The sequence below is a fragment of the Sebastes umbrosus genome, chromosome 5, assembly GCF_015220745.1.
Source record: "Sebastes umbrosus isolate fSebUmb1 chromosome 5, fSebUmb1.pri, whole genome shotgun sequence".
NCBI classification, from domain to species: domain Eukaryota; kingdom Metazoa; phylum Chordata; class Actinopteri; order Perciformes; family Sebastidae; genus Sebastes; species Sebastes umbrosus.
In genome coordinates, this window is record NC_051273.1 from 3,531,876 (window position 1) to 3,544,691 (window position 12,816).

The 12,816-nt window shown below is 39.4% G+C and overlaps 1 protein-coding gene across 6 annotated transcripts in view; it reads left to right on the top strand.

Annotated features, from left to right (window-relative positions):
* The window catches only part of camsap2a (calmodulin regulated spectrin-associated protein family, member 2a), a 62,380-nt gene that overhangs the window by 19,883 nt on the left and 29,681 nt on the right, over positions 1-12,816 (top strand). For all 6 annotated transcript variants that reach the window (XM_037770094.1, XM_037770095.1, XM_037770092.1 and 3 more), the window contains exons 3-4: positions 7,846-8,007; positions 10,591-10,674. In XM_037770094.1, the coding sequence (XP_037626022.1) occupies positions 7,846-8,007; positions 10,591-10,674 (246 nt within the window). The remainder of the gene's footprint in view (positions 1-7,845; positions 8,008-10,590; positions 10,675-12,816) is intronic.

The following is a 12,816-nucleotide window of genomic DNA, read 5'->3' on the forward strand; positions in this document are numbered from 1 at the left end:
AAATCTGTGTAACAAATTATATCACCCAAACATTGCTGCAACAACTTATGAGACCTAATAGAGCTTGGTAATGACCATCATACACTTCTATCATCATGTTTTAAGCCCTTATACACTTTCAAAAATGTATTTTAATTAATTAATTGATCATTTTTTATTTATTTCCGATTTATGACTAGAACGACTTGACACATAGTGCTGAGCTGCATCTCAAATTAATCTTCAGGTTCCAGCTTTCAGATGATGTACACCACTTCTATGTGACATCTACTGTTGACCTGCGATCTCCCCCTAAATACACCTTGTCCCCCCCTAAAAAAGACAAAAAAAGGGTCTATGAAAAAGAGGGGTTGGAGTGGAAAAGGTAAGAGCAGTAAGAGCAGTGCTGCTTTTTCCTTTAACTGTACTGTACTTGTGATGACCTTCTAAAGAGACCAGAGAGAGGTACAGCTGAGAGCTTTTCCATGTCCAGCTGAGTTGGCGTGAAGTTACCTGAAGCTAGACAGATTCAATTTTTAGACTTATGCCTCGGCCGTGGAGCCTCTGGGCCTGGACTGGAGAGCTGTAATGCTAAAAGCAGACTGCATTTCAATATTACATCACCCCTGAGCTAATGTTGAATCCTTGTTTGTGTATGTGTGTGTTTCCTCAGTCCTGAAGAGGTCGAGGAGACTGCAGTGCAGAAATTTGATAATTCAGGTTTGTTCAATTCAGGGTCACTCTCTGCTCCCACTTTTTTTTAAGGAAGTTTCTTTAAAAACTTTGTGGATTATTATATATAATCAACAAAGCCTTGCACTCCAATAAAAACAGGCAGAGACTGATCATTAGTTGCGAACCATTGGAGCCCCTTAAAGCTTTTTACTGTAAGTCACAGTAAAGACATTACTGTAAGTCATTACCTCAACCTCATTTTGCAGTGGAATAAAGTCAGTGTAACCATTTCACAGAAACATTTCCCAGAGATCCTTTATGGTAATGGTGAGGTAGTGTGAGACGAAGCATTGTGCAATCCTCCGCTACCTGGTTCAGGCCACAACAAGCAGCCCAGAGCTCCGACAATAGAGATTTTAGTTTATCTACAACAGACACACAACGACGACAAGGTGAAATACATCACACGGCATCTTTTGTAGGTCGCTGCGGTTTGTTTTTGTACATTTCTTTTGTGCAATGTTAAATCGGGCTTCTACGGTGGATTTTCATCTCCCCCTCTTTCACCGAGAAGCCGTATTAAAGATGAACAGTGTTTGCTTATCTTCCCCGGGTGGAAATGCAGAGAGGCATCAGTGTAGCGGCACAATAAAAACAGGATATTGACCGTGAAGGAGCATCTTCTTACGTCATGGGAAATCAAAACAAGATTTATGGACTGTAATCAGCTTTGATGAGAAAGCGAAAAATGTTACCGAATGGTCTATAGCACCATAGTCAGCATATGATGAAGGCAGTGTCTTGGGGGAAGCAGAGACTAAGGCCAAACTCCATTCGCTCCTTACATTGATGTAAGTTCCATGTGACTACCGGTACAAACAAAAAACTAAACTGCTCAAACTAAGATAGACATTTAACATTGTCATACAGACATTAACAACTTAGGTTACGTTGTATTTAGGATCAAATCTACCCTTGTCTAGTTTAGAAAACAGTAGACATGTTCATTTGATTGCAAAGTGTTGTATATTTACAGTATATTAACATATATATTTATTATTTTTTACCCATATCAGCAGCTATAACCCCATAATAATCTTCAACTGTGCAAATTACTGTTTTATTCTGACATTAATAGTGCATTTATTTATACTGTACATTTAAACTTATTTATTTATAGGCTACTAGTTTTGCATTTTTACACACTTAATAATAGATTCCATTTTTCAGCATTATTATTTGCAATATTATTATATATTGTAGTATATATAATTTACATATTTATTATTTATATTTTCTTATACATTTTCTATGTTATATATATAATGTAATTTAACCCAATTAGTAAATAAGCAACATTTTCCGCTCTCGCAGCCTCATAGATACCCTCAAACAAGACATTTGAACCCTGACCGCTCCAATGGGGTTGCTCAGTGGCCAACAGCGGAAGACCGCTCCGAGGTGTGGATATGTACAGCTGTATGAATATGAAGTAAAGCGATGCTGAAGTAAAGCACATGTGCTCAGCGAACCTAAAGGTTAGAAAACATGACGTCATGGGATATCACATAGGAAACAAGCTTATTGCAAACGACTGGCAGGTCTGCTCTAACAAGAAAGGTTAACCCTTTCTTTGGGCAGCCTCTTTTTCGCTTCCCATTCTTCTTCTACTCCTTTTGTCCAACCACTACCACTCTGCATCCATCCGGTTACTGGAGCCTTTCTTCTTCCTTCTAGCTTTCATCTGACATTTCCACATGGTCAGCTGATCCTTCACTGACCATTTCTCTGAGCGTTACACAGTACAGCAGCTCTTACTCAGAACTAATTCAGTCGTAGCACTCTCTCTGCTATATCTGCTTTGTGAGCACTGAGTGAAGAGGACCTTTTAATAGAAGCATTTTCCACATTCATTCAAATAGAATGACACAGTTTTCATCTATTTTGATGCAACAAGGAAGCTCTATTGAAGGGTCAGCTGATAAACTGTTTATCAGTATTGGTTTGTTTTATAAAAAATCATGTAATCATATGATGGCATCTACTTATTGTTTATTTACAGACTCACTGCACATTTACAACAGATCAGTAACAGATCAGGTTGGAAGCTTTGGCATTGATTTATAAAGCACCACTGCTATTATCCATTATATTAGTAAGGAGTAAGTGCCATTTTAGCCTCACGACGTTTTATCCTGCCATAAAGTCAGTGGTTGAAATGCTCAATAATTTCACGTTTTGTAAATTTGGGACCATAAAAATGGATATGCAGAAAATGTCAGCCTCTCCATCAGCCATTCAGACACCCATGTTCCTTGCAATGTCATCACTTTGAAGTACAAGTCAACAACTTGAGTGAAACTCATTACACCCTTTAGTAAATTGATGTTAAAATATCAAAATTGAAGTGTTGTGACCGTGACAGTTTTCGTCACGGTCAACATGTTTTGAAAATGGCAAGAGGAAAATATGTGTCAGTCATCCTCCCAGATACGTAAGTCCTCTCCCCCAGGATTTCAAGCAGTTCCAAATACTGAAACATGTTTTAAGCTTTTTGTCGATATCCAAGTGTTGAAAATACTAAATATAAATTTCATAAATGATGCCCTGAATTGTATTTTCTTTCAGGATTTAATAGAAAGTATGTCAAAATAATTAGATGTTTAGTGACTCTGTAAACTGCCTCCTTTCCTCTGCATCACTCTTCATCCTCTTTGTAGGGTCCTCCTCTTCCTCCACTGCTCTCTTCATCCATTTAGTTCTATTTGTAGCTGGTGTGGTTTGCAGAAAGGGAATGAAACTGTTGATTTCACACTTTTAAAGGTGCTAAACAACGATTTGCTATGTAAAGATATAGAGGAGTGTAATGACGTCCTGAGCAGAGAATGAAGTCAATCTCCCCCTCTGTGTGTGTTGTAATCAGAGCTTCTCTGTGCTTTGTTTATGTACAGTAACTGGTCTGTCAGTGCGTGCATGTTAATGCATGTGAGCCTATGCGTGTGTCCCACTGGCTAGCTAATCACCACAGCTCTGCACTGTGCTTTTACGGAAGTTTAGGGATGTCACAGAAATGTAGTTGTCGATACAAATACCAGTGAAATTCCATGATTCTCGCTACTTAATTCAATACCACGGTAAAAAACACATAAAAACAATAAATCCCACGTACTTCAACATACACTCCTTTATTCCCGTGTGCATACTGTTTTTTTGCAAATGTATTATTAATCACGCTTCAAGGTTCTCGCCAAAAACATTAGATTACAATTGAACACATCATGATAACGTTATAATTTACCTTTTCCTAATACTATATATATATATACTACTATACTGTATATACTATACCTAACTAATATTTACTGGATAAAGCTTGAACGCATCATAAAGTAACTCAATGCAACCTCTGTATGTTAGCTGTTAGCTCCTTAATTTTAACCAAGCCGGACTGGGCTGCCCACCGGCTGCTGACAGCAAACGTTGCTAGCTCTCCACTTGCTGATTTCAACGCGGTTTTGTCTGATAATGCCGTCCCGACACACGGCGTAAGTATCATGCCGAAAAAGTTTATACAATTTATTCCAACTATCGCTAATTGCTAACATATTTGACATTTAAGTGCTGAAACAATCTGCTTTGTCACATTATAAAGCCTATGCATGATCCCAGTGTCAAAAACACTGGAATCCTGGAATGAGCCTGTGGTCCTACACTACACACAACGGCCTGGTGTCGTTCAATAACTGCGGGTCTGTGGTCTAGTAAACAAGGTTAGTTCTCCTTGTTGTCATTGTATCTCATCAGACCGCAGCCAATCCAAATCAATAACCTCAAATTGCCCAGCAGGAGGAAGGAAACAGAAGGTAAAAGACGCCTTTGAGGAATGACGCTGGTCCATATAGGCCTTTTTAAAATTGGTCTTGCCAGGCGTTGATCATTTGTTGTGGAAATACAGGGCACACATTTGTAACTGTGCTCTACAGACTGATAACAGGATGTGTATGTGTTGTTTGTCTCTGGGATAATGTTTTACCATGTTTGGACAGGCTAAATGAAGGCCGATAGGAAACATCTTGGCAGTGTGTTATTAAATGGGATTGGTTTGCCGCTGGGTTGCCAGATCAGAGATAGCGGAAATCAAGCATTAAGCAGATTCATTCCACAAGAGTGAAGCAAACACTGCCTTATCATTAGCATAAAATGCCATGTTGTTTGTTAGCGTCAGAGTGAGGGAACAACATCACTTTAACCATGAAACCCTCCATTGACATGTCCAATACATTGTTCCTTTCCTGTGACTGGTGCACTGCGTCATCGTGGATCTTCAAGGGGCTGATTTAACTATACAGCTGATCGGGGTTAGTTCACGGAAAACCTGGCGCTCAAGTATAAATATTTGACGATTGATTCCTGGATGTGTGTTTGGTGGTTACACAAGACAAGAAACAGGGAGCTAAAGGTAGGAGCCAAGAACATATCACCATGGTTCAGTAAAAACAATATTTCACTTCAAGATTTTCCACATTTGGCTCACTCACGTTGCAAATTGAAGTGATCGATTACATGTCAGTACAATATGTCAATATGTAAACATGCGTATTAGAGCTGATATGACTGTTTTCTGACTATGAGGCTCTTTACCTCTGTACTGGCCTGCGTTGACCTTGAGAAATAGTGTTTTTATGCTTATTATAAATTACTTTTTGCTGCTTTGAACTTGCCTTTCATAACATAGCATCTGTTTCATGATGTAACATAGCTAGTTAGCATGGGGGTAATTAGGCATCAGTCTTCAAAAATAAACTTACCAACTAAAAAGCAGCAGAACAACAGGGAGCTGTAGTAGTCACTGAGCAAGTCTAATTATGATCGTAGAAGACTGTGGTCATGAATAGCGAAGCTAAGTTTGGGGAAAGATGTCACATAAGATCAGTCGTAGTTAAAGGAAGCAAAGGTTGACTGTTGGTAGCAATGAACACCTGTCTGAACATCATGCACTCATCCAACACCACAGCCTCCTACCTATGACTTTTCGCTGCAGTATGAGAACGTAGCAAATTTTCTTTGCTTTGGCATTGAATGTACTCATAGGTTGTTTAAAGCTGTTTAAACAAACCCCCAATGCTGTTCCTTTTGATGATAGTCTCTGATTATTGTTAATAACTTACGCACTCTATATTCAGAGTATTCCGTTAAACCTAACTTGCTCACCTATTTAGGTGTACGTAAGTGTGTGTTAATATGTGTGTTAGTGTGTTTAAACATAAAAACAGAACAAAATCACATATAAAGTCATACTAAAGCAAGCAGACTAAACATATAGATAAATGAAAGAATTTGAGGGTATTGAAAAATAACATTTCATATGTGTGTGCTTGCTATATTAATTGAACTGCTATGTCTGGTACTACTCTCTTACTTTTGTATCTGGTTAGCTATACTTTTATATATTCTCTGTATTTAGATTAGTTGTTTGTACTTTAATAGATGTCTGCGTTGTCCATCTGTACTTTTATTGTATGTCTGTATTTTATTTGTTTATGTTGTTTATGACCCCAGGAAGACTAGAGGCACATCCATGTGCTTCTAATGGGGATCATTAAATATATTAAAACAAACTAAACTAAATTAATGAAAAATACAGATGTGCCTTTTGCATTTACACAGTTGAACGTTTTTTGAAAAACACCATAGTCCATCCATGGTAAGATGGACCATGGATGACCTTGTTTTCTGTTGGAACCCCCGACCAATGATATGACTAGTAGTGATTGCAGGAATTAACAGTAATGACAAGAAACAAGGCAACATTGTGGAAAGGATTATGGAGGAATATGTGACAAGTTGCGTTCTGAAAACAAAAAACAAGATATCCGCCATTTGGAGAAAGAAAAGATAGATAGAAGTATGGCAAGTCCTCGGACACTTACTGCTATATAAACCATTTCACAGTTGAAAAACATAAACATTCCAAATGTGTCCGAGTTTATTTGCTGTTGCTGTTCATGTGAATGACATCAGCTGACAGGAAGTAAACACTGAAAATGTTCGTAAACATATTTGCATATTGCAGTATAGAACTGCAAACACACCTTTCCTTGTTCTGTCCCTTGTATCAAATTACATATCAGATTGAAACATAATATTTCTAAAGAGTTCCTATTGGGAGCAAAGCCAAAATACAACCAGCAGTCAGTGATTAGGATGAGTCTAGTAGCTTATTATGGATGCCAATTCTATTAATTTGACTCAGATGTCAAGAAAATGTCTTATTCAGGCTCTTAAAGGGTAGCAGTCGCTGTGAGCAAACTGGGTCTTGCAACCAGGGATGAAGGCACTTGTTTCCAGGGCAACAGCCACAAGGGAACGTCCGACTGACAACAGAGTTTCAGATGTATAGCGGAGGATTTGGAGACCTGGTCCAATTCTATAAATCACTGCCCTTCCAGTGCCTTGCTCCCCATTCACGGATATATATAGATATTTTTTTTTGCAGCGCTGTCTACCTTTCGCAGACTGGATGTGCCATTTTCAAACAACAGGTTTTAAGTTTAAGCTGCCGATTTGACCTGCTCAGAAACATATTTGCTGTCTAGCTCACACACTTCTTAATGGCTTGTTGGCAGTAATATGCAGGAGATGCTCATTTTGTTATCTGGATTCTGTTAAAGTATCAGATTTTCTGACAACTTAAAATGTTAGGAAAGAGAGATAACTGGTTGCTCAGCCGTGAGGCAGAAACTTGTCGGGTGCTCTTGGAAAATGGGGAAAAATACGGATAGACAGGAAGTGGCAAGCAAGGAAGGAAATATATTAAAAAGCCTTTCGAAAAAGGTTTTCAAGCCCTGACGAAGACCTACAGTGGTCGAAACATGTTGGCTTTTTTAATGATTTAGGTTCAGTTCCACTCAGAGCAAAGTGATCTGTCTCTTTAGTGTCACAGAAACAAACTGGGCTTATTTCCTCATCTATCATTCTCTTATCACACACCGTTTACACTTGGCAAAGGTGTTGATCATTGCACTTGTGTTTGACCTTTGAAGCTGATGACTGAGAGCACCGGCTATAATACTTCAAATATACTATCTGCAGGAAACAAATCACTGTTGAGCATCTGCCAGCAGCACCAGCTGCCTCAAAGCTACTCGTTTTCACCCTCTAAAGCTTTGTCTGTGCTGTTTTCTCTTCCAGAGTGCTCACCTGGCAATGATCGACACTCTGATGATGGCGTACACAGTGGAGACGGTGAGCGTTGAGAAGGTGATGGCCTGCATTCGTCAGTATTCGTCCCGCGACCCTGAGGTGGAAACACCTTATGACACAGAGGATGCAGTAACCACCTGGATCAACAAGGTGGGTAATGGTATATATATTTAACAAGGACAGATTGTAAGATACTGGCCTCTGGGGTTGTACCATATCATGAACTTTGAAGTGAGTCACCTTGTTCAGTATCTGTCCAAGCAGCAGGCTGGTGCTTATACTGTACACAGGTTACTGTAGATACCCTCGCTCACAGGCATTTTATCAATGTTGGGCTCAAACAGCTTGAGCTGTGAACAGTGCACAGCAAGATATTACAGTCTAAAACACTGACCTAAATACCATCAAATCTGTTACATGTGCACCACTTTGTCTTCATGTCCTGAGCTCATACCATAGGACGTGTACAGGTGAACTCGCAGCACATGAGAACACATGCCCTTGCGGGCATAATAAAGGTGGGATTGTCCAATTCTTTACTACTTTCACTGCCTTTATAACCTTTTTGACAGTGTTATCAAAAAAAGGATTGCCAGGCGTTTACATGTGGCATGTAAAGCATGTTCATGACTCACTGTATGTGCAAGAGAAACGTGAAAATATGGTGAAGTCACATGAAATGTTTATGCTTTTTTTTTTGACGGCGGTGTGATTTACCATTATCCGCATCTTACAAGCAGTAGAGTATTGTGGCTGTTCTCATTAGCTAAGACACAAGGTGTTGAACACCAGCTCCTCATGGCTCCTGGACCTCCCCGCGTAACTCTACAATTAAAATACAGAATCTGGTTTCAACTGACAAGGCTAGTACTGATACTTTAGTTTAGAGGCTGCTGTTAAGCTGTGTTTTGCATCTTTATCCTTATCTACATTTTCAACTAGCAATTACAGTTTTATGTATTAGGAGCATAAGGAAATAAAAATGTCCATTGAAACACATGCAGATTATTTTAGTGTAGCAGCACTATAAGGCCTGTTCATGCATGTGCTTATTCAAACACTTTAGCCTTAAAGCTGTTTCACACCAAGCACGGATTTTTGGCCAAAAAATTGCACGGAAATTTCTAAAAATTGGTTCTTATGATCGCCTGCCTTCGAGCGGGGAAAAAAATATTCAAACGGACCTCAATTTCAGCGGATTTCAGCCTTTCGGAAATATATTTGACCATTCTGTATTCTGATTAGCCCTGTGCTTCTGTTTGTTGCACAGAGAGTGTGTGTTTCCGGGGCTTTGGAAAAATGGCCGTTTGTTTTCGGGGAAACGGACTGTCGGACAAATGGGCTTTTTTTCAGTCCAATAGGACATTTTTCAGACTATTGGTGTTTCAGAATAACAACGGGCCGTCCCCTTCTCAACACCCAATAATGTACGACAAACACTACAACTTCAGCAACCAAATAAAGGACAATATATGGCTTGAGATCGTCCAGCAGCTGGGATACGATGAAGATGGTAATGTAGCTGATATGCACTTGCTAACGTTATATGTTGGTCACGGAACGGGGATAGCCACAACAGTTAATGTTAGCATCAAATTTGGGTCATTCTCTGTCTGGATAGGTTTTTTTTGTTGAGTGGAGTGGACACGGCACTATTTAGAAGGAAACTCATTGAGCCTGAGAAACGAAACGGCTTATTCAAACACTGCAAATGTATTTTATTAGCTCGCCACACTTGTTGTTCTTCCTCAATAATGAAACTACTTCATTTTTATAGCTAACTGTCAAACCAACATGTGGTGAACTTGATTTGACTAATATTTCATATTTGGGCTTTGTCCAAGTTAGATATATTGTGTGAAAAAAGTCTCTTTTAAAAACATCCCATAAGATGTATTACTACAGTAATTACATTACATTACACATCAGAATTGTGGCCTAATACCCTTTGACCCAACATGCTCTGTGTAAATCAGCTTTTTGACATTTCGAAGTACGTGTTTGGCTTCATTTCCTGTACATGCAGATGGCGTTAGCTCCTCCATACAGCGCTACAGGGCCAAGCCTGTTTACATTCTTCTAGCAGGAACACTGGGCTGCTGCCAACCATGAGCTTCACACGTGGAGTCCTACTGGTCGGACATATGGCTCTCTGTTGGAGTCTCTTTGTGCCCCAAAATGTCCAAAAATCACCTGCTTAACAAATGATTGCTGCTTTAACTGGATCCATATAAACAAAAATTATTATTATTTACTTATTTAACTAAAATGTACAATCATTTGTGCAGTAATTCAACTGTGTAATACTCTGGCATAAATACTACATTTATACTCTATATAGTATCCCTCTTCTCAACATTTTGTATTTAGTCATTTACATGGTGGTTATATATCGTAAGTGTTTGATGCACGTATTTGTACATTTTACTTATAGTTCTCATTTCTTATTTTATGATTTATTTATATTACTCTACATATATTGTGTTATATATTTTAGCATTATGTATATAATTTACATTTGACATACTCTTTTATTTCTATTTTTCTTATATTTCTTTATGCTTTAAATATAAGAGCAACTGTAATGTCCTAATTCTAATTAAATCGTTTTAATCTTTAAACCATAATGCTTACGTAATGATAACAAAATAAAGGATTATCATGGTCACAATGCGGTTTTGATATCACTGCTGGCTCAGGGAATTTTAATCTTGTTTGTCCTCTGTGTTTCAGGTAAATGAGTATCTGAAAGACGTGGTGGCTCAGGAGCAGAGGAAGAGGGAGACGCAGAGCGCCGAGCCGGCTGGAAGTCCTCGGGTGGGTGTTTTTTAATTTCCTTTCCCTTCCTCTCCCAGCTTTAACACTTCACTAACTGCACATGAACATACAGATGTCACCAGTTTGACGGACAGCTTCAAACAAGCTAAGTGAAATCCTTGGCGCCACTTAATGGATTTACCACAACATTCTGCTTTTGACTGACAGTCCTGTGTGTCACTTTAAAGGGATATTTCAGGTATTTTGAAGTAGGGTTGTATGAGGTTCGTATCCATAGTCAGTTTATTACCTACAGTAGATGAAGGTCGGCATGCCGCCAGCTTGGAGAAGCAGACAGGATTTACCGCTTGGAACCAAAGCATTGTACTGCTGTGGACGGGGCCGGCAGCAAAACGTATTTTAGCCACATAAAAGAAAGGACCACCTAAATAAAAAATCAATATCAGTTTAAGTGTACGCTATATTTAGAATGATTTCATCGCTTTACCTTGCCTTGAGACAGCCCTTTCCGATGGGAAACTAAAGCCCTTGTATCCATCTATGCTCTCGCCAAAGCCACCAGACTCCATTGAAAAAAAACAGTAATTTTGGTTAGTTCGGATTCACCAAATTAACGCAATAATACAAACAAACTTACAGCGGTAGTCCAGCTACTCCCATGTTCTGCGAGCTAAAATTACATTTTTTTTCAATGAAGTCTGGTTGCTTTGGCGCGAGCGTAGATAACAGCTTCAGTTCCCTGTTGGAAACATAGACTGTATAGCTGTCTCACAGCAAGGTAAAGCGGTGAAAGTATTTTAAATATAGCGTACACTTAAACTGACATAGATTTTTTAGGTGAGCCTTTCTTTTAGGTGTCTAAAACAGGTTTTGCTGCCATCCCCGTCCACAGCAGTACATTGCTTTGGTTCCTTGCGGTAACTCTTGTCTGCTCCTCCAAACTGGGGGCGTGCCGACCATCATCTACTGTAGGTAATACACTGACTATGGATTAGTACCTCATACAACCCCACTTCAAAACACCCCGACTATCCCTTTAATATCTGAGACCCGTTTCCTCGAGAGGATCTTAAGCCCTTAAAATCCAGCTACACATCGAAGAAAATCTCCCTCACATATGTCTGAGCTTTAGATGAAGTTCAGTCTGTATTTATTAAATGAGAAAGCGAGAGAATGCCAGGCTGCATCTTCAACTTCATAACGAGTTTATCCACCCTGATGACTGTACAGGCTTCACGCACTTCATTTGTGCCTCAACCAGCAGATCAGGGCTCTCTGATCGCATTAGGCCGGCAGTCCTTTTAGTGCGAGGTCACCCATGTTCAGGGTCCTGCCCGCAGTCCAAATCTGTTATATAACTGACTCTAGTATCAGCAATGATTTCTAGTGTGTGTTTATCCATGCACGTTATGTGTCTGAGCAACTGGAATAATCTGTGTTTGGATTCTGTAGTTTGACATCAAATCTTTCACTGATCCGCTGAATAACACACTGAGTTTAAATCTTACAAAATTCCACGTCAAAGCTTTTTTTCTCCACTTGTAAATTTCACAGTCAGGTCCATGTCTGTGTGTCAGTGCTACATTTGGTGTTATGGTCTGGCAGTGAGAGTCAGGGTTGGCATGGCAACCGCTACCCATCCTCCTGACACAGCAGAGTGATGATCAGAGAGGAGGGAGGAGGGGGGAGGAGAAGGTGATGTCACACTCATCCGTCATGCTTCTGCTTCTCACCTCTATATCATTTATTATGCACCATCAGTAGTTTTTCAGAAAGAAAAAGTGACCTTTGTGTGGTTTTTGAATGATGCATTGTTTTTTTTTAGCAAGTTTCAGTTCAGTGCCCCCTGAAAGTCATGAACTCCCTCAACACGTACATTTCAGTTCACCAGCAGCTATTGAGTCTCCTCTCTCTTCTATTATTCATTTATTTTTCTACATTTCGATGTCGCTCTGTCCTTGATCTCTACTCCACTCCTCCACTCTCCACCTTCTCCTACTCAAATCCTTCCTCACCCCTACCCCTTGGCCACGCTAGGGCTGCAACTAACAATTATTTTCACTGTCAATGAATCTGTTTATTATTTTTTTTGGATTAATCGATTAGTTGTTTGGTCTATAAAATGAAATAAAATGGTGAAAAACGTCGAGCAGTGTTTCCAAAAACCACAAGATGACGTCC